The 26,059-nt window shown below is 39.6% G+C and overlaps 1 protein-coding gene across 2 annotated transcripts in view; it reads right to left on the bottom strand.

The window, feature by feature from the left end:
- Positions 1-26,059, bottom strand: part of OCA2 (OCA2 melanosomal transmembrane protein) — a 698,229-nt gene that overhangs the window by 341,707 nt on the left and 330,463 nt on the right. For both annotated transcript variants that reach the window (XM_073614631.1, XM_073614632.1), the window contains 5 exons: positions 24,754-24,826; positions 11,192-11,349; positions 6,921-7,003; positions 4,138-4,291; positions 2,221-2,292 (listed from right to left, as the gene is read on the bottom strand). In XM_073614631.1, coding sequence (XP_073470732.1) covers positions 2,221-2,292; positions 4,138-4,291; positions 6,921-7,003; positions 11,192-11,349; positions 24,754-24,826 — 540 coding nt within the window. The remainder of the gene's footprint in view (positions 1-2,220; positions 2,293-4,137; positions 4,292-6,920; positions 7,004-11,191; positions 11,350-24,753; positions 24,827-26,059) is intronic.

Here is a 26,059-nt window from a genome sequence, read left to right as displayed (position 1 = left end):
GGGCACGTTTGATTCAAAACCGGAACTTTTTCTTTGAACCATCACCATTACACTGACTTTTATTTGAACTTGGTCACTTTATGTTACTGGATTGGAAGATTCTTTCACGGATGTGATTTGAACACCTTTATTAGGGCGATTATAGTTTCAATTCGCCCATGCATGTGATTGATTTACTTTGTTTGTGCTTTACGAATATATATATTGTTTTATTTAAAAATTTTTTTTTTTTTTTTTTTTTTTTTCTTTTTCATTTTAATCACAGTGGATCTACATATGTGTAACATTTTTTAGCATATACACCTTATTAGGAATGATTATATTTTAATCACTGTGGATTGTATATTTATCTTATTACGTTTTTCTATGCACATTGCACTTTGTGTTTTATTGCACTAGTTATTTGTTAGTGTGTTTGTTCATAGGATTCACACAGCAGGTGATCTTAGTAAGTGATCAGAGCTTTAGGATTCACACAGCAGTTGATCTTAGTAAGTGATCAGAGCTTTAGGCTCTATTTGATTTGCACTCTTTATTATCTATGATTTGTACTTAGATTTACAGTTATTCAGTTACACCCCTAGGCGCGGCGCATTTTTTTCATAAATCCCTCCATTTCACAGCTTCCTGGGCCCCTGTGAATGAACTGATGGGGCCCAGAAAGCATGATGTAGACCACCCGGCAGCCGTTGGGAATGGGGGAAACATGAAAAACGTGCCTGGGTTGCCACATCATCCTTTTAATCCAGGAAACACATTCGTTACACAGGGTCTGTGGCTGATTAAGGTGGTAATTAAACTCACTTGGTGCCTTATCTGCATTAAATCCGGATCAGAACCTGTGTAATTAATATGTGTCCTGGATTAAAGGGATGATGTGGCAACCCTACCTGCAGCCGCATCAAGAAAATCATCGTCAGTGATATGACAGTCCAGCTGGCCCTCCTTTTGAGCTGATGGGACCCGGTACAGGAGGGCCAGCTGTACAGACTTAGCAGCCCTGCACAACACACACAAATAGTACTGGTCCTCTCTGAAGCCTGACACCAGACTCTGAAGATTTTACGTGGTTTAACAATTATTAAACAGATTTAAATTGGGCTTTAACACAGCAAATTGTAATAAAATAAGGTTGCATTCCTTATTGTTACGTCAGAATCTGGCCCAATCCAAAGTGTGTCGTATTTTGTGATTTATTATAGGCACAAGAGAGACCAGAAATATTGAAGTGAATATCCATTATTTTTGAACGGTTAGCCTCAAGTACAGTTTCAGAAATCAAGAGAATAAGTATTTTTAATATCAATATGAGAGATAGTTTACAAAAGTGAAGGAATTCCATTTTTTAATCTTAAAGGGTATTTTGTCTTAATAAACATGTTATACTTACCTGCTCTGTGCAATGGTTTTGCACAGAGCAGCCCAAATTATCCTTTTCTAGGGTCCCCCGCAGGTGCTCCTAACTAATCCTCTTCTCAGTGTGCCACCTTAGCAGCCCCCCCCTCCCAATAATTACCTGAGCCCCCTCTCGATCCAGCGATGTCCATGAGAGCCTTGGCTCTCCGGGGACTCTCACTCCTGATTGACTTTTGGCAGCAGGGGAAACCATTGGTTACCATTGCTTTTAATCACAGCCAGTGAGCCCACATGAGAATGGACACACAGCCACCGCTCAGGAGCATGCCTGCTTGAGTGCCCCCAGAGCAAACTGCTTGCTGTGGAGGCACCCAGCAGAAAGGAGGAGCCAGGAGTGCCAGCGTGGGACCCAAGAAGAAGAGAATCCGGGCTGCTCTGTGCAAAACGATTGCACAGAGCAGGCAAGTATAACATGTTTGTCAGTTTAAAAAAAGAAAAAAAAAAAAGACTTTAATATTGCTTTAATAGACATTGAGACTGAAAAGTAAATATACAGAAATTCACACTTCTTGAGATCTAGAAGGGAGTTTAAATTTGCGTATGTTTATCCATCTTTAACATCAAGATATACAGACAGTGAAATCAAGTATTTCTTCAGATCAAGAATGCACAAATCAAGGGCAACTTGGATTTTTAGGCGGTCATTTATCCTAGTTACTAGGTTGTAGTAGATTTAACAGTTCCATCCATAAAATATCTGCTAGCAATGTGTGGAAGCTACAGTGTACTCTATTCTCTCTAGATGCCATGCTTCATTATTTTGCTAAACAAAGTTTGCAGATCTTAATATTTTTGTTAACTTACATCACCCACAGCTGCCAAAGCTGCCAGTGCTGCCAAAGAGCCCAACATTGCTGCTAGTGTTCTGTGGACAATCTAAGTGAATAAAACAAAACAAAAAAAAAACATTTAGAAAATGCATTACAGAAGACTTGGCATCATTGTTTCTGGTTCATCAACTTGTAAAATATGCCACTGTATGGATATGAGATAGTGTAATTATAGCAAGCCAAATACAAATACAACTTACCTTATTACAATTAAAGCATATATGTAGGGGAAAAAAAAAAGAAAAAAAACTACCACGCACATTTCCCCATGTTCCGTCATTGACAATTCTGCAAATTCAGAACATTACATTTTAGCCCTACTAGAAATCCAGTAATCCTAAGTTTTAGTTAGGAACTGTGCCCAAGAGCCTCTGCAGCACTTAAAGTGGTTGTAAACCTAGTTACACCACTTGTACCTACAGGTAAGCCTACAATAAGGGCTTACCTGTAGGTACTGTAAATATCGCCTAAACCTGCACGGTTTAGGAGATATTAACCATATATGCTAGAGCCGACATCATTGGCGCATGCGCACTGAAGAAATGGCTCGCTCGTGCCACTTCAGCAGCCGTGCCGCATGCATGCATGGGAGTGACATCGCGGCTCTGGCCAATCACAGCACCGGAGTCCGCAAACCCGGAAATAACTTTGTGAGACATGTCGCCAGTTACAGCAGTATTCTGGGCCACTGCAACAGCTTCCATCTAAAGTAAGTATTTCATAATGAGCTAGTATGAGATACTAGCTCATTATGCCTTTGTCTTACAGGGTTTGTTTTTTGTTTTTTTCCAGGTTTACAACCACTTTAGGGGATAAGTTCACCTTGTAAAAAATATAAAAATGCACAACTTTTTGCAGGTACAAAAAAAAAAAAAAAATATATATATATATGCATTTATTATTTGCTAGGAGCTTACAAAGATCACATATGCAATCTTAGGCTCCTGCAGACTGTCACACAATAGGAAGCATCAATGAACCACCCAGAGTGACAACAGCACCCTAGTAGTTAATTGAAAACTGCAAGCTAACATCCTGAAAGGTTATGTGTCATTGTAGATTGCCTATTCACAGAACTCCCGAGGGCTTTCACATTGGAGCGGTGCACTGGTAGGGCGACCGAAAAAGTCCTGCCAGCAACTTCTTTGGAGCGCATTAGGAGCAGTGAACTCATCGCTCCTCCCCATTGAAATCAATGGTGCAGCGCTGCTATACCGCCAGCAAAACGCTGCTGCGGCTGCATTTTGCGGGCAGATTTAACCCCTTTTTGGCCTCTAGCAGAGGTTAAAACTGCCCCACTAACGCCCGGGGAGGCTCAGTGTGAAAGGGGTCTAAGAATACCTTCCTTGTATATTATGGAGACAAAGAGAAGATTAGGTGTTCTATAGTCCAGCAGGAAGAACTCAAGCAGGGCTGATTGTCAAACAGGAATTTATTAGATCAGTAAATTTCTGGCAGGATCAGATATTTTTCTGTACTCAGCATTTTAAAAAGGGATAACATGTGGGAAAGTGTTTATTACAGAGATGTACTGCAGAGTTTTTTTTTTTTGTTTTTTTGCTCAAACATACATTGGCTAATTACATTAAAGTGTAAGTTTTACATCATCCTTTAATAAATACAGACAAGCCAGCTTTCAAGCCAAAACTCCAGTGCAGGTTTAGCTGCCAAATGAAAATGGCTGCCAAATGTATAATGCAAACAAGTAAAATGGGGAAATAGAAAATACAGCAGCATTGCGGGTTACTAAAGAAACAAATAGGTTATATTTTATTGTGTGCACTCATTACCAGGCAAGATGAATACAGTTCCTCACTATATAGGTATACATCAATCTGTGTATTGTAAAAGTGTTTATTGTGGAGTACATTAAAAAATCAGGGTGGCTTACCTCAAATATAATTAGTGCATAAACTCCTGCTAAGATAACGGCTGCAATAGTTACTTGTGTCTCTATGCTTGCACTGAGGTATTGATGAGATAAAGATAGTGGAACGAGCTGGGTCTCCTGTAGAAAGGCTTGAATATTTATCGAGATTGAGTCGCTAGAATGAATATAAACATGCTTTTATTCAGTGCTTAAAAGGAAATTAAATTTGATGCTCAAAAAAAAAAAAAAAGTTTACAGCTAGGCCATTACTGCAAGAGGAACATAAGCATTTCCTGTATGTTTGAACGTTAAATCACCTCCATGTTCTTAGCAAGTTCAAGAACAATTGAAAAAACAATTGAAAAAAAAAAAGGAGACTAGTGCAAGATTTTAAATGATGGTAGTAAACAACAAGATAAAACCTGTCTAATGAAGCTTCCTAAATATCAACTAAAAGTCTACACAATATCAGCAGGGAATTTAATGTTTCTAGAGGCTGAAGTTTTTTTTTTTTTTTTTTTTTTTTAAACTTTAATGCATTCTCTGAATCAGGGTAAAAAAACCTTCTTGTGCAGTCCCCCCCCCCCTTATATTTACCTGAGCCTAATCTTGATCCAGCAAGGTGCATGAGAGAAGCAGCTCTCTCCCTCCTCATTGGCTCAGAGACAGGAGCAGGAGCCATTGGTTCCTGCTGCTGTCAATCACAGCCAGTGAGAAGGGAGCAGGGGGATGACAGAGCCACACTCTGTCTCTATGGAAACACAGTGCTGTCTCAGGAGCAGGGTAGCACCACCATAGAAAAAAAAAAGACTTGCTATGGTGGGCACTTGGCAGGGGGAGGAGCCAGGCATGCCAGTAGGGGACCTGAGAAGAGGAGGATCGGGGCTGCTCTGTGCAAAACAATTGCACAGAACAGGTAAGTATAACAGGTTTGTTAGAAAAAAAAGTTTACAATCACATTAAAGCGGAGTTCCACCCAAAAGTGGAACTTTCACTTATCTAATTTCCCCCCCCCCGGTGCCACATTTGGCACCCTTTGGGGGGGTACCTGTTTGTGACTGGTACCCTGTCCCCACTTCCATCAAACCTCGCCGCGGTACGTCACAAGTCCGACCCCCTTCTCTCTTCCCTTCCCCTGATGCTGGGACAGTAAGTGTGCAGCATGCTTCACGCATGCGCAGTAGGGACTTGGCCGTGAAGCCTGCCGGGTTCCCTTACAGGCAATGGCAGCACCCGATAACTGATGGAAACATCAGCTGGGGTGCCGACATCGCTGGATTCCAGAACCGCGAAGTGTCCTATTAAATGTCAGCAGCTACACATACTAGTATGTGTAGCTGCTGACTTAATTTTGGAGGAGGCTGGAACACCTCTTTAAGAAGCAAAATATTGCATTCTTACATTTGAAACACCCCATGAGAATGCAAAAACATTTTTCCTGACCACTACATATGCATTTAAAAAATTCATAAAGAAATAAAGCTAAACTGCAGACAAAACACAACTAAATCTATTAACTAATAACGGATTTGTCTATCCAAAACTATTTCAGTTTTTTGCCGATGTTTACGTTAAACTACCTAAAAGTTTCTCATATTTGTCAGACTCTTGTGGTGGGATCTCTACATTATGAAGGAGTCCGAACTCTCCTTATAGATTTATTTATTTTACATTATGAAGAAATTACAAGAGCAACCTTTGATGGAGGCAGGATTATTATCAGGTAGTTGCAAGAATATCAGCAGGGAGATTTCACGCCAGAGGGGGTAGAAAAAAAAAATAATAAAAAAATAATCAGAGAGAGACTTGGTGTATAAAACAAGTAGAGTCAGTATCAGATAAACTGGCCCTTTAAAAGAAAATTACATATATTTTTACACACATGAATGTATTAAAAATTGTTGTGATTTAGTAATTTGCCCAAAGTTCAGTTTTATCTAAATTCATTGTTGAATCACACATAGTTTATGTACTTCAGACAGCCAAGAGATGTGCTTCAAATTAGGTGGTCACATCGGAGGACTTCTGTGGGTGTAGGGAAAAGGTATAGCCACTCTTCCTGCACATTGCTCCCAAGTTCAATGGACAAACCACATTAAGATATTCTTCAATCTCCTTCCTCTGAAAATGTTTTTTAGGTAAGGAAAAAAAAACTGTATGTATCTTTTTTACAGGTGTAATGTTATTATTCATCAATAATGCATGACTACTGAGGCGCAATGGGCCTAGGTCCCAATCAACCTATCACCTTTTACCCCATTAAATAAGACATTTACAACCATTAGGTTGGAAAGGGCAAGGCTGCAGCTTTATTAAATTCCACATAACGTGAACATATTTAACCAGTGTCAGTCACAGTCGTACTGTAAGCGCTCAACCAAAAGAGGGAAGTGGGGCCTGTCCTTACCATAAGTGCTGAACAGACAGCCTACTTCCAATTTTCCATCAAGGGCATATCCCATTACAGCAACTTTAACCGATGGCAAGGTCAAGAAACCACAGCAAGCCGTGACATACTATAACAGAGGAAAAAAGGGGGCAGGAGGGTGGGCAGCTCTTCCAACCGACTCTTCCTAAAGACCCAGAATTCCCTGAGGCACACGTTCCCTGAGCTCAGGCCCATCCCATCCCCATGTTTCAACCAATCGTTCCCCTTGTCCAGCACCTGGCCATGCCCCCATCAGTCAAGGCTCTCTTTCCCTAGGGAGGGGGCTTAAGAGGCATTCATTATAATGATCATATAAAACTTTGAAACTAACAGAACAAAAAGAAATAAAGCACCTGGTCCTTTATTTGAAACTAACCCGTTTAGAATTTCAAATGTCCTTTGCTTTACAATGTGTTCATTTTTTCTTGAGTTCAAAGCCAGAGTCCAGTTATAGATAACCTGTAAAGCCCCAAAACACACGTGTGTATTAGTTTATGCATTTTTAAAGGCATTCTCTACTATTTGAGATTTTAAAACACATCATGTAAAGTACCCATATCCACTCAGTAACTAGTATTGCAAAATCTTCTTTCTCTGAAAAATCAAGTGGAGCCTGACAACACCTTATCTATTGCAATATGATAATTCCATAGCATTTTATTGTGTTAATGCAACAAAAAAAAATGCTTTTTTTTGCTTAATGCATAAACACCGCCCCTAAATGTCAATAAAACCATTGTAAAGAAACTAAACCTTAAAAGAAAAAAAAAAAAAAAAAAAAGGGACAATATTTACCTTGGACGCCAGTTTCATGCGATCACGTGTGAACTTTGGTGGTGTAATTTGGTCTTCTCGTGGGATGTTCAGAAAGTGGAGGATCCCAAATTTCAAGAAAACATTCCAGCACTATGCAGAAGCATATTCTCACAGGATCTGCAAATACTCAGCTTTCCAAGAACTACACAGTAAAGCAGAGTGGTGTTACTCTCACCTTTGCAAGCCCATCAAAGTCTGGGTGTTAGCCAAGTAACCTTCTTTCACCTAATATTTAATTTTATTTGATCTTTATTTGCATTTTCTGTGGATGGGGATAGTCCTTGGGCAGATCTTTCACTTTCTTTGAAAGTTCTGTAAACTCTTACATATAACCAGTAAAAGGGACTGGCCTCAGGTGATACACAGAGATGAAACATTCTCCTACATAAGTTGTACCTGATTATTTGCAGTCTTTTCTGCTCCACATCCATTTAAAGTCCAGAACTTAAAAAGCTAGTCTGTTAAGAAAACAGGGCAGAGAGCTGATGTTACACTCTGGAGAGCTCAGTGAGGAGAGCGCTGATTTAAGGAAAGAGAAAATGTCCACCTTCACACAGCACACAGAAACATAGCCGATTCTGTCAATCACAGGCTGTGGGCTGGAGCTCCCTCCCGTCACCTTTTCTCTCTTAGTGTTAGGAAAACTTATCAGAAGTGATTCATGCTGATAGGGGAATGGGGCAAAAGACTGAAATGCCATGTTGTGCTCTGGATAGAGACAAGTACACACTGCAGATGGATTTTCTTTGTTCATATTTCATGTCTGAGGTTTTCAACCTCTAAAAGGTCTGCTTTAAGGTTGTAAGGCCACTTATAAACTAGTGATATTTCTATGTTTGTATGCTAGCACTACACAATTATATTTGTATACTGGTATACTAATCTACATAACCTGTAAATTATAAATTGTTACTCTCAATTACTCACCATTGGATATATTTGTTGAACATCTGCCCCACTACAAATTAGGATTTTAAACGTTACAGTGGACCTGAATTGGAGATTTGCTATAATAGGAAACATCGATAAATGTTTAATGTGTCCAAGTTGATCCATGCAAAAATACCTATGGTTTTGAATGCTTTGTGAAAAACAATAGTTTACTTCCTGGTATGGGAGGGTGCCTAATCACTTCTTTGACTAAAGCAGGGTATACACTGTTTTTTATTTTTGTTCAACCAGCAGGTTGAACGAAAAAAAAAAAAAAAAACCTCACGGATACCCACTTCCATACAAGCAATGAGATCTCCCCTACGTTGTGCTATTGTATTCTGAATACACTGATCAACACTGCAGCCATTGCCTGCTGGTGCTGATCGAATGCTGGTTTTCCAGCAGGACCATTCAACAGAAGCCAATTGTTAGCACTGGATTCTGTTGAACAGACATGAGTAAACACAAACCAAAATTCGGCCACTTCAGCAGGTTTGCCGGTACATGTGTATCTGGCTTAAAGCATTATATCTGTATATTTGCAGTGTGAGATATAAAGCTGGTCCATAGATGGATCAAAAATCTGCTGATTCGGCAGGGACTGGCCAAATTTTGATCCATCTATGGCCATTTTTGTGTTCAAAATGATTAGCTTCTCTTGAGTGGGAATGTTGGAAAACTTCAATTTGATCAGCGCTTGAAGCCAAATTGACTACAGCACTGATAAGTGTATTCTGACAGTGGATGAGTCCCACTGTCAGAAAACAAGAGGGCAGCAAAGAGGGTTCCTTCATCCACCTCAATTTTGTGAATGGAGTAATCTGTTCATTTTTTGTTTTTGATCAGCCGACTGGATGTTTAAAAAAATAAAATAAAAATGATCCCTCTATAGCCAGCTTTAGGCAATGCTGCCGCTGACTGGCAGTCTCAGGAGATTGAGTGAGATTGGATGGTGTCACTACTGTGCTTCTCAGTTTCCTTTTTGGAGATTCTGATGAGAAAGCAAAAATAATCTACCAAGATGGCTTGCTCCACACAGGTGTGCAGTGCATATTACGTCAATAATGGGGAACAGATCAGCTCCAGGGAGGCCACAGGCTGTACTGGTAGCTACCTGTAGTCCTTCACCCCCTCTGACTGCCACAGCTTCCACAGGTCAGTTCCTCTTTAAACACTTCCATGGCAATTTCCCACTACACTTGCTGCTTTGCTTCTGGGAATGTTTATAACGTCAATCTAGTTGCAAAAAAAAAAAAAAAAAAGAAGGGGGACACCTTTTTTGCTGTGCATGCAGCAAACCATTGCAGGGGGAGAATGTACTTTAATTAGGGGCAGGTCATTAAAAATGTGCATGGTTCTACAAGAGGCATATCCTTAATCCAACATCACAATTAAACCCATATAATAAGAGCTGTAGGCATGGAGCTAAAGAAAAACAAAAGTAATAAAAAACTGGTAGTAAAAATAAACAATGATCCTCCTGTTTTAAAGGTGCGGAATCATAACGCACAAAGAAATTATGTAAAAATGCTATAAGCATAAACATTATCTAACAAAGCTGGCCCAACCACATAATATAGACCGGTTATAGTTCCGGAAACATAGCAACTCTTTATGGTAAAAAAAACAAAAAACAAAACAAAAAACATACTTGTATCTTATTTTAATTCTTAGAGAAGAGGGGTAGCCACTCACAATGATAAAAATAATTGTATAGGTTTAGTGAATGATCCGATACACAACTATGACCCCTGGTACAGTACTTTCAAACGTCAACTTGTTTTACTCCCACGTGGAGCTTATTCAGAGACACTTCATTTTACACTTTAACTATTATCACAGTTTGGATCGAAGTGTGATGTATTTGGAGTGGTTAGTGAACGCTAGGAGCTTGTGCCTGACATTTGAGGAACAAAGGGGTTATATGTCTGCAGTAGAACAAGGTAGCATCTAATTACTTTTAATGTAGCTCCATGACTTTTACTGCGCCCTATACATGGGGGTGTCAAAGTTATTGCTCCTGTGTATAGCGGTTTCTCTGCAGCATGGTCAGCTGACCAGGTCTGAATTTTAAAAAAAGACTAATTCTATTACAGTATAAGAAGGGTGCCATATTCTGATCCATGTAAGCTGTGCTGTCACCAGGATATATGTAGGGTGGCACAGACGCTAGATGTAATATAACACATTTTGCACTCTACGTTAACTGTTTTGAATTAAAAAGTTAATGAGTGGTTTGAAAATAATGCTTTTTAAAATATACATGCATGCGTGTTTTATTTGACTTGCATTGCCATTGTGAAGTAGAGTAATGTGCCTCTTGCAGAGTTAAATGCTTGCTTGATTTCTTATATTTACATTCATTTCCCACACTCACCCTGGCCATGGTGACTGATCTGCTAGCCCAAGCAGTGCTGAAACATTAAACGCTGCTTGGTGTGAGACCAGTTGAAATAAAGTTATTCTGATGGATGGCTCCTACAAAAAAGATCAGAATTGACCTGCTCCCAAGCTGAACCCAGCCCTCCCCGTCCCCGCAGCCTTGGTCCCAGAACTAAACCCGGGATACAGGCATTGCAGTGCAGTTGAATTAAAAGTGGAATTGCCCCAGCAAATCTGGGACGGTTGATTAAGTATGCCAAAACTGCTGATCAATAGTGACTCTGGAGGCAAGTTCCATTTATACATTATACTGACATCTGCATGCTTCAGCAAAATAATCACATTACAATATCACATTCATCTTATGTGATCAATACCCTCTTAACAGTGCACTGAAGAGGTTTATTGCTCAGAAACCAAAATGCATTTGGCCTCATTTCATATTGTAAAATTTTAGGCCAAGAAGTCCTAAACGCACAAACATGTTTTCATATGCATTTATATAAAGACTCCTACCTGTGTAGGGCGACGCCTCCTTGAACCGGGATCGTCCATTTGAACAATTTGTACAAGAATATATTCTTCATTTCTTCGATCAATCAAGTCCCCAGCAAAAGGCCCATCGACTTCCAGCTTTAGGAGTGCAGCATCCCGAAAATCTGTTAGGTTCACAGCTTGTAGGAGGATATGGGTTAAGGGGATATGAGGTACAAGTGGATATATTTTCAAATCAGAACTCCAACCAAAAATAAGAATATTTTATAGTCCATGAATAGAGAAAACAAAAACAGCTTTTGCAATATTGGGCTTCACTGCATAGATTTGCCACTAGATGTCCTCAGACTGATGGCTATCATTTTACCCACTTACTCTGAGTCCAGGTCAACCTAGTCCCACCCTGGACAGCGACAGGGGAATCAGAATAGTGATGAGCACATCTGTCACTCGGCTTTATCTTGTTATAAGTATGCTTCATGCTAGCACAAATTGACTCCTTATTCTGCCTCTCTCTATCCCAGTCCAGGACAAGATTGTAAGAGGCAGATACCAGGTCATATTCAGGTATATGCATTTAATAATACATTTAATGATGTATTAATGCTGAACTCAAAGAATTTATATCTATTTAGTGTGCACCAAATGCTTTTGCAAACCCAGACATTACTTTTTTGTTGGTGATATCATTGTTGCATAATGAGAGTGCAGCAGTGACTGGTCTATAGTACAGGAAATTCCTGCACAGAGACAAAGTATAGGAGTTGTTTCATTATGTATTGCTGCACAGATCTGGAAGAAATACAAAAAAGGGCCCCAAGATTTAAAAGATACACAAAACACTTTAATGTTCATGTTATTTAGCCTGAAGCTCAACTTTGATTAGGTGCTCTTCTCTGGACAGATTGATTGCACTTTGCAGACTATACTGAATATAAGTGACCTATAGTGTGCTATGTATAAATCTGCTCCAAAAAAAAAAAAAAAAGTAAGAATGTTTAATTTAAATTTTTTTTGCTGTGTGAGCAATGGGGGTTACTCAAGTTTGACTGCAAAAAGTGGCAATACACTTTAAAACAGTAAAGGACTAACAAAGCTGGGTGCCTAGTAACTTTCTACTTCCTCAAACTGTAACAAAAAAAATACATATACGGTATATTATTGCCTGCAGAAAAATCTTCGTCTGAGCAAAGCTCCAGTCCTATGAGGAGTTCTGTGCCATGACCAATGTTCTATTTATCCTGAACATGCTGTAACTATTCCAGGTAAAGCCATAAAACTATGCATTATGCATCTAAATTCAAAAACTAAAATGTAATATGTTGCAGCCTACAGCTATTTTTTGGCTGCATTAGTAATTCTATATAACGATTCAGCCAGTGACACGTCCTTGTTTCAATGCTCACTCGCTGCGCTGTATCTATGGAGGTACAGCATTGTCCTCTAAGCTGCTCTCCTAATTTGGTCTGCAAACACCTCTACTTCCTCTACAGTTCACAAAAGATAGCTGAGAAACAAAGTGATATTAAACCAAAAATGAATATTACAGCTTACTATGTCCTAGATAAGATTGCTGCATTAGTTTTCTTTTTTAGGCTTGCTTTTATTTTCATCTGGTGATCCAGCCTCCAAGTCTTTTGTTTTTCAAAAGAACAAGCTCTCCAGCAGAATATATCAGTTGCAGAGATGGGACAAATCATTTAACACTAGCAGGGGTGCTCTCAGCAATCAGCTTTTATGTTTGTAAGACTTTTATCCCAAAAGGGAAAAAACTGTTTGCTGTAACTGCTTCTAAAGTGTTAGTTGGAGTTTTTCAGTATGTCAGTGCATTTAAATCTGCTAGTCCATCTAACACTCCCCTCCCCCAGATTGATCAGATTGCTGTCCAAAGGTGTCCCCCTGTGCTCATTCATCCAGAGTGGAGCACTCTGAAAACAGAGGGGAAAAAGCCTAAAAAGAAAAACGAATGCAGTCACCACATCTAATGATTAATAAACTGCAATATAATACATTTTTGGTTTGGGGTTTAATACCGCTTTAATTTTGAGATTTCCGTTTAGTGCACAGAAAGTTACAAGGATATTGGAATTCTGACACAAATAGCCAATTTCTGTTCTTGCAGAAAATGTACTTCATCTCAAAATAGAAAATGAATGCAGCCACCACACCCAAAGGCTAAGAAAGCTATAACATACTACATTGTTCTTGGGTTTAGATGCACGTTATGAACTTAAAGTGGTTGTAAAGGCTCAAGATTTTTCTATACATAAAACGTAAAAACCTTCGGTGTACAGCAGAACCCCCCCCCCCCTTATACTTGCCTGAGCCCCATTTCAGTTAAGCAATGTGCACAAGAGCTGCTGCTTTCCGGGTTCTCTGCCTCCTTATTGGCTGACCAGCGAGCCAATGAGCAGAGATTTGGGGCAGGACCGAGCCATGCTCTGTATCTGAATGGACAGAGTAGTGGCTCAGGAGAAAGAAGGGGGTTTGCAATGGGGGGGGGTCACTCGGCAGGAGGGAGGGGCCAGGAGTGCCAGCGGAGATCCGATTGGAGCTGCTATGTGCAAATCCACTCCACAGAGCAGGTAAGCATGACTTTTTTTTTTTTTAAATAACAAACAGCCTTTAATATCACTTTAAGATGCTTGGTCTTGGGGAAGCTTGTGGCAGCAAGAAGAGTCCATATCAGAGAGCCAACATTCTGAAGCTTGGTTTACAGATTTGTTCAGCCCTGCTTAAAATAGGCTGTGTTCCCAAAGTGGATTTAGAATTGAATCTTTAGTTCTGGAAGCAACCATAGCAGCTAGTATTCAGCACGCTGAAATATTTCTCAAATGTAAAGAAATGTATAAACGTTACATGAATTACATTTCAAATATATTTGTAATAATCTAAAATTGAGCTACTCCTGCAACAACCAATATTAGTTTCATTTGTACATATATTTAAGGAAACATTTATGCTACTGAACTTATGTACCTGTAACTGCTCAGCTTACAATATCAAATAAAGATACCCAGCAGTTCTATTGACTTTTCTTCAGCATAAAGAAAACTAGATTATGGGGAATTGTTCACAGTATTGTGGAGCTTACATGACAATCATCAATAAATGCATTCACAACACAGAACCTGAGAAAAAAAAAGACTCATGAATTATATATGATTGTTAAAATCATCTCACCTCCAGATATGCCATTAACTTTCTTTATCAAAATCACAAGAGATTTCTTTTGAAAATATTTTCCCTATATGATTAGGTCTATAACTCATTATATAGGCATGCACATTTTCTCTTTATATGTAATGAAAATGAATGCAGCGCAAGTTAAAAGGGGATGAAAGAAAATCTGAAAAGGGATAAAAATACAATCAGCAAAGGAGCAATGGAATATGTATTTCCATCATAATGGCCATTTTAAAACTTTATGGTTTAAAAATGTATATTATACTGTGCTGAAGACTTTATTACCATCACTTTGTGAGTTGCAGTCTAATTCTAAATGTATTATCCTAATCTGGCTCTCCCCAAGTACTCAAGTTTGTTTCAATGCCAAAGCATGTCCTAGGTCTCTGCTCTAACTGGTCAAGCCTGGAAACAGAAGAATGGAATTTTAACCATGTAACAATTATACCACATAGACTGTGCAAAATAAAATAAAGTGCTAGGTGCAAACAGCAATAGATGAGTAAAATACAATTCATAAATTAAAATCGCTAAAAAGTCCATATATGTGAAATGGCATTGTGAATAAATAACCCATGAGGGAAAACACAAAAAACAGTCCAAACAGGTGAAATGAAATCACAAGTGTTTAGGTAGAAATTGAAGATATATTCGACCTCTGATAGATAGGCAATCATCCAGTAAGGGAATCACCATTGATTGTGAATCCACCACCGATGAAACAAAATTGGATACTCTTACCGGACTCAGTGGACCCAATGCCAGCGGCAGAGTCAAACAGGCATGCAACTGGGAACGTAGTCACTTTTAGGAAACATGTGAGGTCAGCTTCCATTCAACCTTGTCATCGGACCCAATCATGGACTCCACCATTCATAAAAAGAAAAAGGTTGCCATATAGTGTAAAACCATCAACTAAGGGTTTTATTGTTAAAGGTAGAACACTTACATCAATGATGATATAAACAGGTGAGATGCGAGATGAGGTATGCGATTACAAATACATCCAAGAAGCGCAGCAATGTGGAGCTAGTTCAGTCTACCTATGGGTAGAGATAGAGGTCGAATACATCTTCAATTTCAACACTGATTTCTACCTAAACACTAGTGATTTCATTTCACCTGTTTGGACCATTTTTTTTGTGTTTTCCCTTATGGGTTATTTATTCACATAGCCATTTCACATACGTGGACTTTTTAGCAATTTCAATTTATAAATTGTATTTTACTTATTTATTGCTGTTTGCTCCTAGTACTTTATTTTATTTTGCACAGTCTGTGTTATACCTACTGTTTGCATACTTGCACAATTTTTTTAATATATACACACACAATATGAATTAGCGCTGCACTTAATATTCCCACTATCCACAAATTTTTTCTGATTGTAGCATTTGCAGGTTTTCCTAAATCTGTTGAGTAGCGCAGCGCACATTTTGAAATTTAGAATTATACCACGTAACCTGGAATATCTTAAAGTTAAATCTGCTTTTATTTTGCTTTCCCTTGTTCTGCCTTCTTCCCCTCCATTGACATACCAAAGAGGGAGTAAACTTTGTCTCTGCTTTCTATGCAATGTGTGCAGATAATTGCCGATTGGGAATTGGGAAGGTGGATTGTCAGGGCACTCTATGTAGCTTCATGAAAATAGAGTCCTACCTCTGCACCCCTTTCAATAGCCCTAAACCTTGATGCAATCAGGGTAATTTGTGGGAAGACTGCTCTAGCTAATACCCAACTGGAATGCTGAGCCTGTACAATTGAAAGAAATTAAATTAATTGAAGGAAAGGGGTTCTGTTGAACTTGCTTACCTTCGAATGCATCCTGTGATAAGCAGACACTGAGCAGTGAAATCAGACTAAGCATTTATAGTAAAGAACAGGACATATGTACAAAATGTGCAAGACTAAAAGGTAAGGCTGGAGGTGAGTCTTAAAAACAAGCAATTGTACCACAGGGATTCCAAAATCGCTAGTCTTGTCAAATCATTACCATGGAACACATTTATAAAGCAAGCAATAGGGCCATATTGCAGTCATACAACTTAAAAAAAATACAAATAAAGTAAAATAAAGAAGAAAAAAAAAAAAACACTGGCACACGTGTGATTTACAAATGTGTTTATTAATTGGCTTGCTTTAAGGCTCCAAAGCCCAATTTTTTTTTCAATGAAAGTCCCAAGAGAAGAGCCCTGTCACATGACCTGTCGATGTACTGTGACCAGCCTATTCTTAAAAGATATGTTCACCTTTTTAAAAAAAAAAAAAATGCACATTTTTGCAGGTTAGGAAAAATGTACTTTTTTTTTTTTTTTTTTTTTAATTTTGAGTCTAAAGCATTGCACCCACAATCGGCATGCAGGACTCCAGCAGACTTGTCAGTCTGTCTGCAGGCACTGCATGCAAGCAGGCAGATACACATTGACAGGAAGAGAAAATTAACTATCAGAGCACTCAACAGTGCTGTAGTAGTTCATTGAAACAGCAAGCCGTTAGCTGCAAAAGGCTGTCAGTATTTGTAGTTTTGCCATTCTCAGAACTCTGAATAAATTATGCGGTCGGACAGGCGGGGCCCCACACAGCCACGTCTTTTTTTAAAATCGTGACAGCAAGTGGGTGGGTGTTGAAGATCCTCTCCCTTTCGGGTGGGAGCAGAGCAGGCAGCGGCTGTAGAATTAGGAACAGGTTACATGTTCCACCCTGAAAATGGGGTTCCTAAAACATGTTCCCAAAGGTGAATTAATGCTTTAAAGCACAGAGTGTTCTCTGTTGTGTTATACAAATCGCACTTCATGGGACACTGCAGACTATACCCCATGGCATGCAATTTAGAAATCAGCATTGCTAGGAAGGCCTGCAGCTTGCTTTGTCCAGCTTTAACGGAGTAAAATGTGATGCGTGTGCGACTACCTGCATTTTTCCATACTGAACCAAATGGCATCACATATCACCACACAGCAGCATAACACACTGTGCTTTTAGGCAGTGACATGAAGTGTCACATCTGACAATTCAAATAAAAGTAAAAACAAAAAAACAAAAAACAGTGCAATGCATGGTGGAACGTGCATCACACAACTCCCTGCTGGATCCAACACTGCACTAGCCTGCATGTTAATGCATTTAGCCATGCAGGTGTGTGAACCTAGCCTTGGTTAGGTTCACAATAGCCTGCATGCTAAAATGCAGCCATGGTGCATCAGGGTAGCTTTACTTTTGCAAATGCATGAAGCAACAGCCTTCTATTAATTTAAACGTTAGAAACCATTTATGATTGAATTTGTTGTGCTGGCTGATTGGATCGAGTAAATCATGTAGTAATCTACATTTGGTTTTGCGTAGCAAAAAAATAGACTATAAATCTCTGTAAACTTTCCTTTTCCACAGTCTCCTAGGATGGGTCTTGTTTGTGTATTTAGCACTTGGATCATATTTTTCAGTCCTGTAGTCTGTTTATTTTCATCTTAGCGATGTCATCAACATTTAAAGCCTTTTGGGAACACGCCTGTAGGCAGGTAGTGGGTAATGCTGCCCCAGCTGGGAGGGAAATCATTAACTTCTTTCCCGGGTCTGTCTTGGCGGGCTTTCTGCTGGGCTCTGCTCCCCTCCCTGTGCTCATGAATTCAGGAAGGAGGCTTGGCCTGAGTTAGTTCCAGCCATGTGGGAAAAAGGAAAGGCTGTCAGCTGAAGATGTAATCTGTTCAGCCAAGCAACCACCTGGAGGAGAGAGAGGTGTCTGTATGGGAAAGCTGCTGAGGGGCTGCTGAGCCATGTAGTGCCACAACACCCAGCCTGCTGCATGGGAAGGAAAGACAGCCAGCAAGATGTGGCCTCCAGTCAGGGCTCTCTGCCTCTCTGGAAGTCCCTATTTCTGCCGGACACCTGTGTCCTAGAGACTTCCACATGGAGGAGAATTGCTGGGACTTGCAGTCTGCTCTGAGGATGATACAAACCATGGACTCTGCCAAGTATGGACGATTTCCTAAGCAGATATGCTGGGGCAGCCACAAGCCGGTAGCTCGGGATTAGGGATGTTAGGAAATGCTGCACTTTAGGTTGAACTGTTACCATGTGATTTCATCATGCTGCATTTTTCCCAGTAAAGCTTTTGAAACTTTACCTCTGCCTGTTCTGACATTACTAAAGGGGTGTAATGTAAGTAATCAGCTTGGGTCACTAGTACATTGGGGTATGAAGACATCAGTACAAAGACAACACAGTGGTTACCAAGGGTAGCCAAGATTTGGCAAGCAAACTGTTAAAGGGGTTGTAAACCCTCGTGGTTTTTCATCTTAATGCAGTCTATGCATTAAGGTGAAAAACCTTCTGTAGTGCAGCAGCCCCTCAGAGCCCCCCCTTTTTCTTACTTGACCCCGATCTTTCCAGCGATGAGAATGAGCCCAGAAGCTCCAGCTACTGTCTCTGGTCCTCATTGGACATATTGATAGCAGCAGGAGCCATTGGCTCGCGCTGCTGTCAACCAAATCCAGTGACACGAGAGTCGGGCCGAGTCAGGCTGAGTGTTAAAGGACGCAGCAGCAGGAGTTGGGAGCCCGCATGCACAAGTGCCCCCTTGGAAAGCTGGTCTCAGAGGGGGCACTCGATGTGGGGAGGAGCCAGGAGCACCACTGGGGGACCCCAGAAGGAGGAGGATTGGGGCCACTCTGTGCAAAACCCTTACACAGGAGGAGGAGAGTATATATTTTTTTCTTATTAAACACAGCAAACCTTTACAACCACCTTTAGGTGTGTTCATGTGGCAAGTGAGATAGCCTCTTGCAGAGAGATGATGTCGACTTTTCCACTGGCGCTCTCAGTCTGTGCACAGGTATACAAGAGGAAGAGATAATTAAATGCATGCATGGCGTTCAATGTATTTGTTCATGTGCATTAGATGTTCGGCACAAGTAAAGGTACCCCCCTCTGCCAGATGAGTGACCCTGTTCTAGGAGCCTAGCTTAGCCCACTCCTACATGCCTATTTTTACAATGATTCTGTCATACTTAAAAAGAACCTACTGTAATAAAAGGAACACTAAGTTACATTTTTAAAGATGAAAACTTGGGCTGTGACCTTATTTATATTTGAACACTTAATGAATCTCTGACCACCAAGAGTGCTCTAAATGCAGACAGAACGCCATAATAACCCAGGTGTTGGATTCTCCTTTGTATCCAGTGATACAATTGGATTCTCCATTTGTATCATGAACATACCCTAGGAAAGTAATCCCTCCTGCTCAAACTCAAATTCTAGCTTGGGGGGGGATTCCAACAACTAATATTTTTATTGATTTATAGCAACTACACTTCCTATGGAAGTTTAAATTTTATTTGAGCTTTGTTAAATTTTGTTTTATGCATAGAATAACAGAAACATACATTGACTTTACCAGCTGCCAATTTAGTCTAGTGGGAAGTGAATTTTCTATGGCACGAAACAAGAGATGTTACAACAGCTTTTGTTTAATGGTTTCATTGTGATAAATGTAGTTGTGTCATGGTAAATGTAGTTCTGCTTCCAATTTTAGTAACAAATTAGCAAGAATGGTTTGGACAGGATATCTGCAGCTTTTGTCAGAGTAATGAAAGTGGAAAGAATTTCAAATTATAGGCACAGAGAACGACCGCTGTTCTTTATACTAGTACATTATAATTCCAGTTTAATAGGGAAATGGGAAAGGAGGAGATTTCAGATGTGTAAAAAATTGTGCTTCTAAAATTGCCTTCATCTATTAGGTGGTTATAGAGAGGAAAGGGTGCCTTCAACATTTATTTGAGCCCACTACGGAAGATAAAGAATCATTTGTAAAAGGCAATAGGTAGTCACTAACTGGTCTAGACACTGACCTATACTTGTGCTTTCAAGATGCCGCACTAGTGGAATTACTTTTCTATTATGTGAAATAATTACAGGCTAGCAGTCAGCAACCCTTAACAATAAGCTGTCACTTAAGTATAGGAAGGAAGGGAAATAAGATAGTCAAATAGGAAGGCAGAACAGTGGTGCAGTGGTTAGCACTCTCACCTCACAGCAATAGGGTCGCTGGTTCAAATCCCAACCATGACACTGTCTGTCTGGAGTTTGCATGTTCTCCCTGTGCCTGCATGGGTTTCCTCCGGGTACTCTTGTTTCCTCCCACACCCAAAAGACATTCTGTTAGGTTTATTGGCTTCTGTCCAAAAATTGGCCCTGGTGTATGGGTGTGAGTTGGGGACCTTGGATTGCAGACCCCTTGGGGGTGGGGACCAGTGTGGGTGTGTGTGGAGCGCTGTGTAGATTGATGGCGCTACATGGGTACCTTAAATATATATATTAAAAAAAAAAAAAAAAATAGTGGATGGGCATCTTGATGGGATGCAATGTGCGGGGATGGGGACAATTGTGGGTGCTGACTCAGGTTGAACTGGATGGACTTGTGTCTTTATTCAACCTTACTATGTAAGGAATGTGAGAAGTTGCTGCAGTAAAATACAAGAAATTTGGAATAAGAAAATGCATTGATAACTAAATGCCAACTCCAGCATTTTTTTTCTATAGTGTATGGTAAGATTACTTAGACAAAGACAAAAGGTTAGAACCTTTGTCTTGACATTCCCTCTCTTCACTCCCTCTCCTGGCAGGGAGAAAAGAGACAGGTAGCGATTTCCACTGGGGACAGACGCGTCGGTTTTTCTATTTTCAGTAGCATGAGGTAGAGTTAGGAGGCTCCAAGCAGACCCATATGTAGACATGCTAACCCAAATGTACCTTTATAATATTATCTATTTGTACCAGCATTGTCCCTTGTTATGCGATTACTTTTAGTAAAAAGTGCTTTTAGGATGTACTATTGGAGAAAGCTGTGCTGCATGCTCTATATACAAAACTATTTTTCAACCATATAGAGCATCAAACAAGAAAAAGTAAAAATGGTTCCACATTTCTTAAACTCTATCAAAGCTTTTGGCTTCTCTACATCCACTGGTCACTCTCCTCTCTACAGCGCCCCCGCTGAATTTAGTCACCAGTGTTCATAGATAAGCAAAACAGTTGGTAAATTGAGAAAATTTATGCTGCCTCCTCTAACCCTGCTGCCCTAGTTGCTGGCCCACTAGTGCTGTAAGGCAAGTGCAGCCCTTAAGCTTTTGGGGTCTGCACCTTCCCGTTCCAATGACCCTAGTGCCCTGAAAAAGGGTAAGGGAGAAAACAGAAAAAAGAAAAACAGCACATAAAGCTCTACCTTTTCTCCTCTGCCAAACGATATAAAAATTGAGTTTGATATAAACATTAACTTTTTTTTGTTTTTATAAACAGACGTTATAATGATTCACTGCTCTAAAAAAAAATTGCTGAACTTTAAAGCAGAGTTCCGGCCGAAATATGACTTTTAAGATAAAAAATACCCCTAGAATACTCATGTCTCGTGCAATGTAACAAAGGTATGCTGTAAACTATGCCCAGTTTTCTATCTGTGCAGCATTGTTTTCTTACTTTGTGATGTTTCTGCACAGCCGGCCATCTCCAGTATGGGCATTTGAAGCCATGGTGTCCTTCCTGGATTCCACGCATGCTGGCTAACCAGCATGTACCTGCTGATCTCACGCATGTGCAGTGCAATTTTGGTCAGCTTGGTATGGCACTGCCATACCAAGCTGACCAGGGTTTTCCAATAGACGCCAATGTTAAATGTTAATGGAGCTGTGCAATGCCAAGCTGGCCAAGATCTCCCAGGAGTCAATGCAAAACCGGAAATGACGTCTGCGGCCACAGCCCCCTGGAGCAAGTGTTTCTCAACTCCAGTCCTCATGGCGCACCAACAGGTCATGTTTTCAGGATTTCCTTTATTTTGCACAGGTGATTTGATCAGTTTCACTGCCTTAATAAATACCACAGCCGTTTCAGCTGAGGGAAATCCTAAAAACATGACCTGTTGGGACGCCTTGCGGACTGGAGTTGAGAAACACTGCCCTTGAGGAAGTGAAATTAGATATAGGCATAAATCAGGCAAGTGAACAGAAAAAAAAATAAATTGCCAATTCATTTTAAGAAGGCACATTCGTGCCATGGTGAGGAGTGAAAAATGTGGGTGGAACTCCGCTTTAACTTAGGACCTATAAATGGCATCATAAATGCATCAACCAATGTTTGATAGAATGTTCCTCTCACTCATTTGCTGTTTTTGAAACCCTTGTTCGTATCTCTTGCAACCCTTATCCTTTTGTGTGTATGCAATTTTATTATAAAAGTTCCTCTGTATATTTAATGACATACCACCAGCTTTCCATTAGATGATTCTAGTTCTGTGATTCTTGTGTTATTAAAAAAATCTTCTTGATTAGCCAAATAATTCATTAAGACAACGCAACAGTTATTAATAGTCAATGCTTCATATGTATGTGTCCACTGCTACAAATTCATTTTAACCAAGTGTAAACTTAACTGATAGGTGGATATATCAATTTGGACAACATTTGATTGCCAAACATTTTATTAAGACAGATTAAGACTAAGACCTGGTCAGTTAACTCCTTAACCTTAAAAAAATAAGTCTCAAAAGCCACGACCCAATTGTCCATGGCTGTTCAGGCTGCATTATATAACATTTTATATAAAAATATGGATGTGTAACAAACCGCAATGCAGTAAGGGATAAATCACAGGATGAAATAATGGCTCTCTCAAAACTATGAACAATTCCCTAAACATGAAAACATCCCCGATTTTGACTCTTAGAGCTCTTAAGACTGAGAAGATACCTAGAGTTTGAATGGACTCAACCTTTTGTGGTCTTGATTACTCATTTTTTTATAATACAGAAGTGCAGGCAAAAAATAAAACAACAAGGCGGCACTCCATGGAAATCCCACTGGTAAGTTTATTTTATATAGATGATCGTAGACACAGACCACACCCCTCTGACATGTTTTACTCCTCCTAGGGCTTAATCACATGATTATCTATTATAGAAGTAGCGAAACGTGTTAGAGATGTGTGGTCTGAGAGCATATACTGTCTACAACCAGCTGCAGCATATACACAAGAAACCTAAGCTGGCCATACACGTCAATTTTTTCATTCAACCAACTTCTGTTAAAACCACAGTGGCCACAGCCAGTTCAGCCGAAATCCTGCCAGTTCATCAGGATTTCGATCCATGTATGACCAGCTTTTCCAGTGGGATTTCCATGCCTCATTCTTTGATTTTGCTATATGTATTGGGCTAGACAAGCTCTTGCGACATGCAATCAGAGCAGTGGACTTTCCAGGAGACTATTTTAGTAGCTTGGAGCAGTGGAGTTTTGCTTTTGGCATTTCATAGACGTGCAGGCATAATGATGTTACCTTGGTGTCATCAGAAGGTCTGACCAATCCACTTTCTAATGTTTTTTAATTTTTCACCAAAATTGTAACAGTACCTTCAAATCTGTCAAAAAATTATCAGGATTTCAATTCAGTAAATTTTAGGTAAAACAAAAAATGTCTTACTGTTCAAATTCATTCTGAATTCCTATCCGAAGCATCGATGAACCCTGTGTGCCAGACCATCATTAATTATGTCCACTGCCAAGTGAACAGAGCAAACACAGACAGCTCAGACATCAAGAGCATGCAGAAAAGAAAAAACTTTTTTTACTATTAGAATGTACTGCAACTGGTCAGTAGAGTGCTTTAGTAATCATCACCGTGACCCTGCAATGCTCAGACCCAGGTTTATTGGCACAATGGTTTTAGTATTTTTTGGTTATTATTTGCATTCTCTACAATCTTGTTTGCATTTTTTTCTACAATATGTTTTTGTGGATTCCAGCTGCAACTCAAAAATGGTTAATTGGCTTTTTGCCTAAATTGATGTGCTTTATGTTGGAACTATTTAATGCATAAGACAACTGCTGGCAGCAGCTTCTCTATATGAAAAAGCAGAAGGGTGTATACCAATAATTTTTTCAGTTTTTTGTAAAATCACTCATACAATCTTTACTTTACAGATCTCTGGTGTTGTTCAACTACATACTGTATGCAAAGACACCACGTATAAAATTTAGCTACATTTTAACATCAGATTATAATATCCGAGAACGGTTTCAAAATACTAAGCAGCATCCTCTATGGATTCATAAATCAATATCTTTTTTGTATATAACAAGGGAAAAAGAAAAAAAACTTACACAGAAGCACACCTTTTCATAGATTTTGGTGAGAGCAATATCATTTGGAGGCAATCTGAGAGAAGCAGCTTTTATGAAGCAAGTCATTTTCTTTGAAATTAATTCTGCAGAATGGGGATCTCAGACAGGGAGAAAATGAATCTCTGTGAATGTCACACTTTGAACAGTGGAAGAACTATTATATATCACCTTAAATTAAACCACATTACACCCTGTGATGAGAGCTCATAACAGATGACTAAAGGATACCGTAGCTTTCCAAAGATGACAGGGCCAACATCTGCCACGGTCTGCCCTTATCAGGATACGTGCTAAATAAAATCTGCAGCAAGTATCAGAAACATGCAATTAGCAAATTATTTATGCACAGAAAATATTTTTATTGCAACTGTAACTGTAAAAAACGTCCACAATCACATAGAAGGGATAACAAAAATACAATTGCATAGAAGGATGAAAACTGCACAAGAAGAGATTTCCTGTAATTTATCAGCCTCTCGGATTTTCAGAAACCCTTACTGGGATCTCTACACAGTCTAATATAAATAAACAAGCCACTGCTGCAATGTTTAAAATACATGTCAATTGTAACTATGACCCTTTTTTAAAAACTAGCAAAGAAGACCAAAGAGGATTTATTGCTCATCTGTCCCATTGAATTGATCTTCCCAGTGGGAATTAGGACCTGTAAGTTTAAGCCACTTCTTTGCAGGCAGGATGTTTTTAAAAATGGCAAAAGTCACTTGAACCAATTGACCTCCGGAAAATTTACCACCCCTTCATGACCAGGCCATTTTTTGCTATATGGCAGTGCGTTAAGTTAAGTGACAATTGAGCAGGCATGCAACACTGTAGCCCAATAAAATTTATATAATTTTTTCCACAAATATAGCTTTTTATTGGTGGTATTTGATCACCTCTTGGTTTTTTTATTTGTTGTGCTATAAAACATAAAAGACAGACAATTATGAAAAAAAAGAAAAAAAAAAAAAACACTTTTTTCCTGCTTTAACCACTAGCCAACATCATACTGCAGCAGGTCGGCTCTCTCCCGCAAATCGCCGTAGCTGTATGTTGACCCTTTAAACAGCTAGAGCAGTCGAGCATCAGCTGCACGGCGGGGGAGCCGATGCACGTGGCCGGTGGTTGCGATGACAACCGGCCACGCGCAATCTCAGGCACAAGAGACAGAATGGGCATTTGTGTGTGTAAACATATAAATCCTGGTTCTGTCAGGAAATGACAGATCGTCTGTTCCTACTAGCTATGAACGATGATCTGGCTTCTCCTCTAGTCAGTCACATCCCCACACAGTAAGAAACACATTGAGGGAACACATTTAACCTCTTGATCGCCCCTAGTGTTAACCCCTTCCCTACCAGTGACAGCTACACAGTAATCAGTGCATTTTTATAGCACTGATCGCTGTATAAATGTCAATGGTCCCAAAAATGTGTCAAAAGTCTCCGATCTGTCCGCCACAAATTTCGCAGTCCCAAGAAAAAAAATTAAAAATAAAAACTCAGATCACCGCCATTAGTAGTAAAACAAACAA

The sequence above is a fragment of the Aquarana catesbeiana genome, linkage group LG02 (assembly GCF_042186555.1).
Source record: "Aquarana catesbeiana isolate 2022-GZ linkage group LG02, ASM4218655v1, whole genome shotgun sequence".
Classification (NCBI taxonomy): domain Eukaryota; kingdom Metazoa; phylum Chordata; class Amphibia; order Anura; family Ranidae; genus Aquarana; species Aquarana catesbeiana.
Note: the sequence above shows the minus strand (reverse complement) of the source record. Positions and strands in the feature narration are given on the sequence as shown.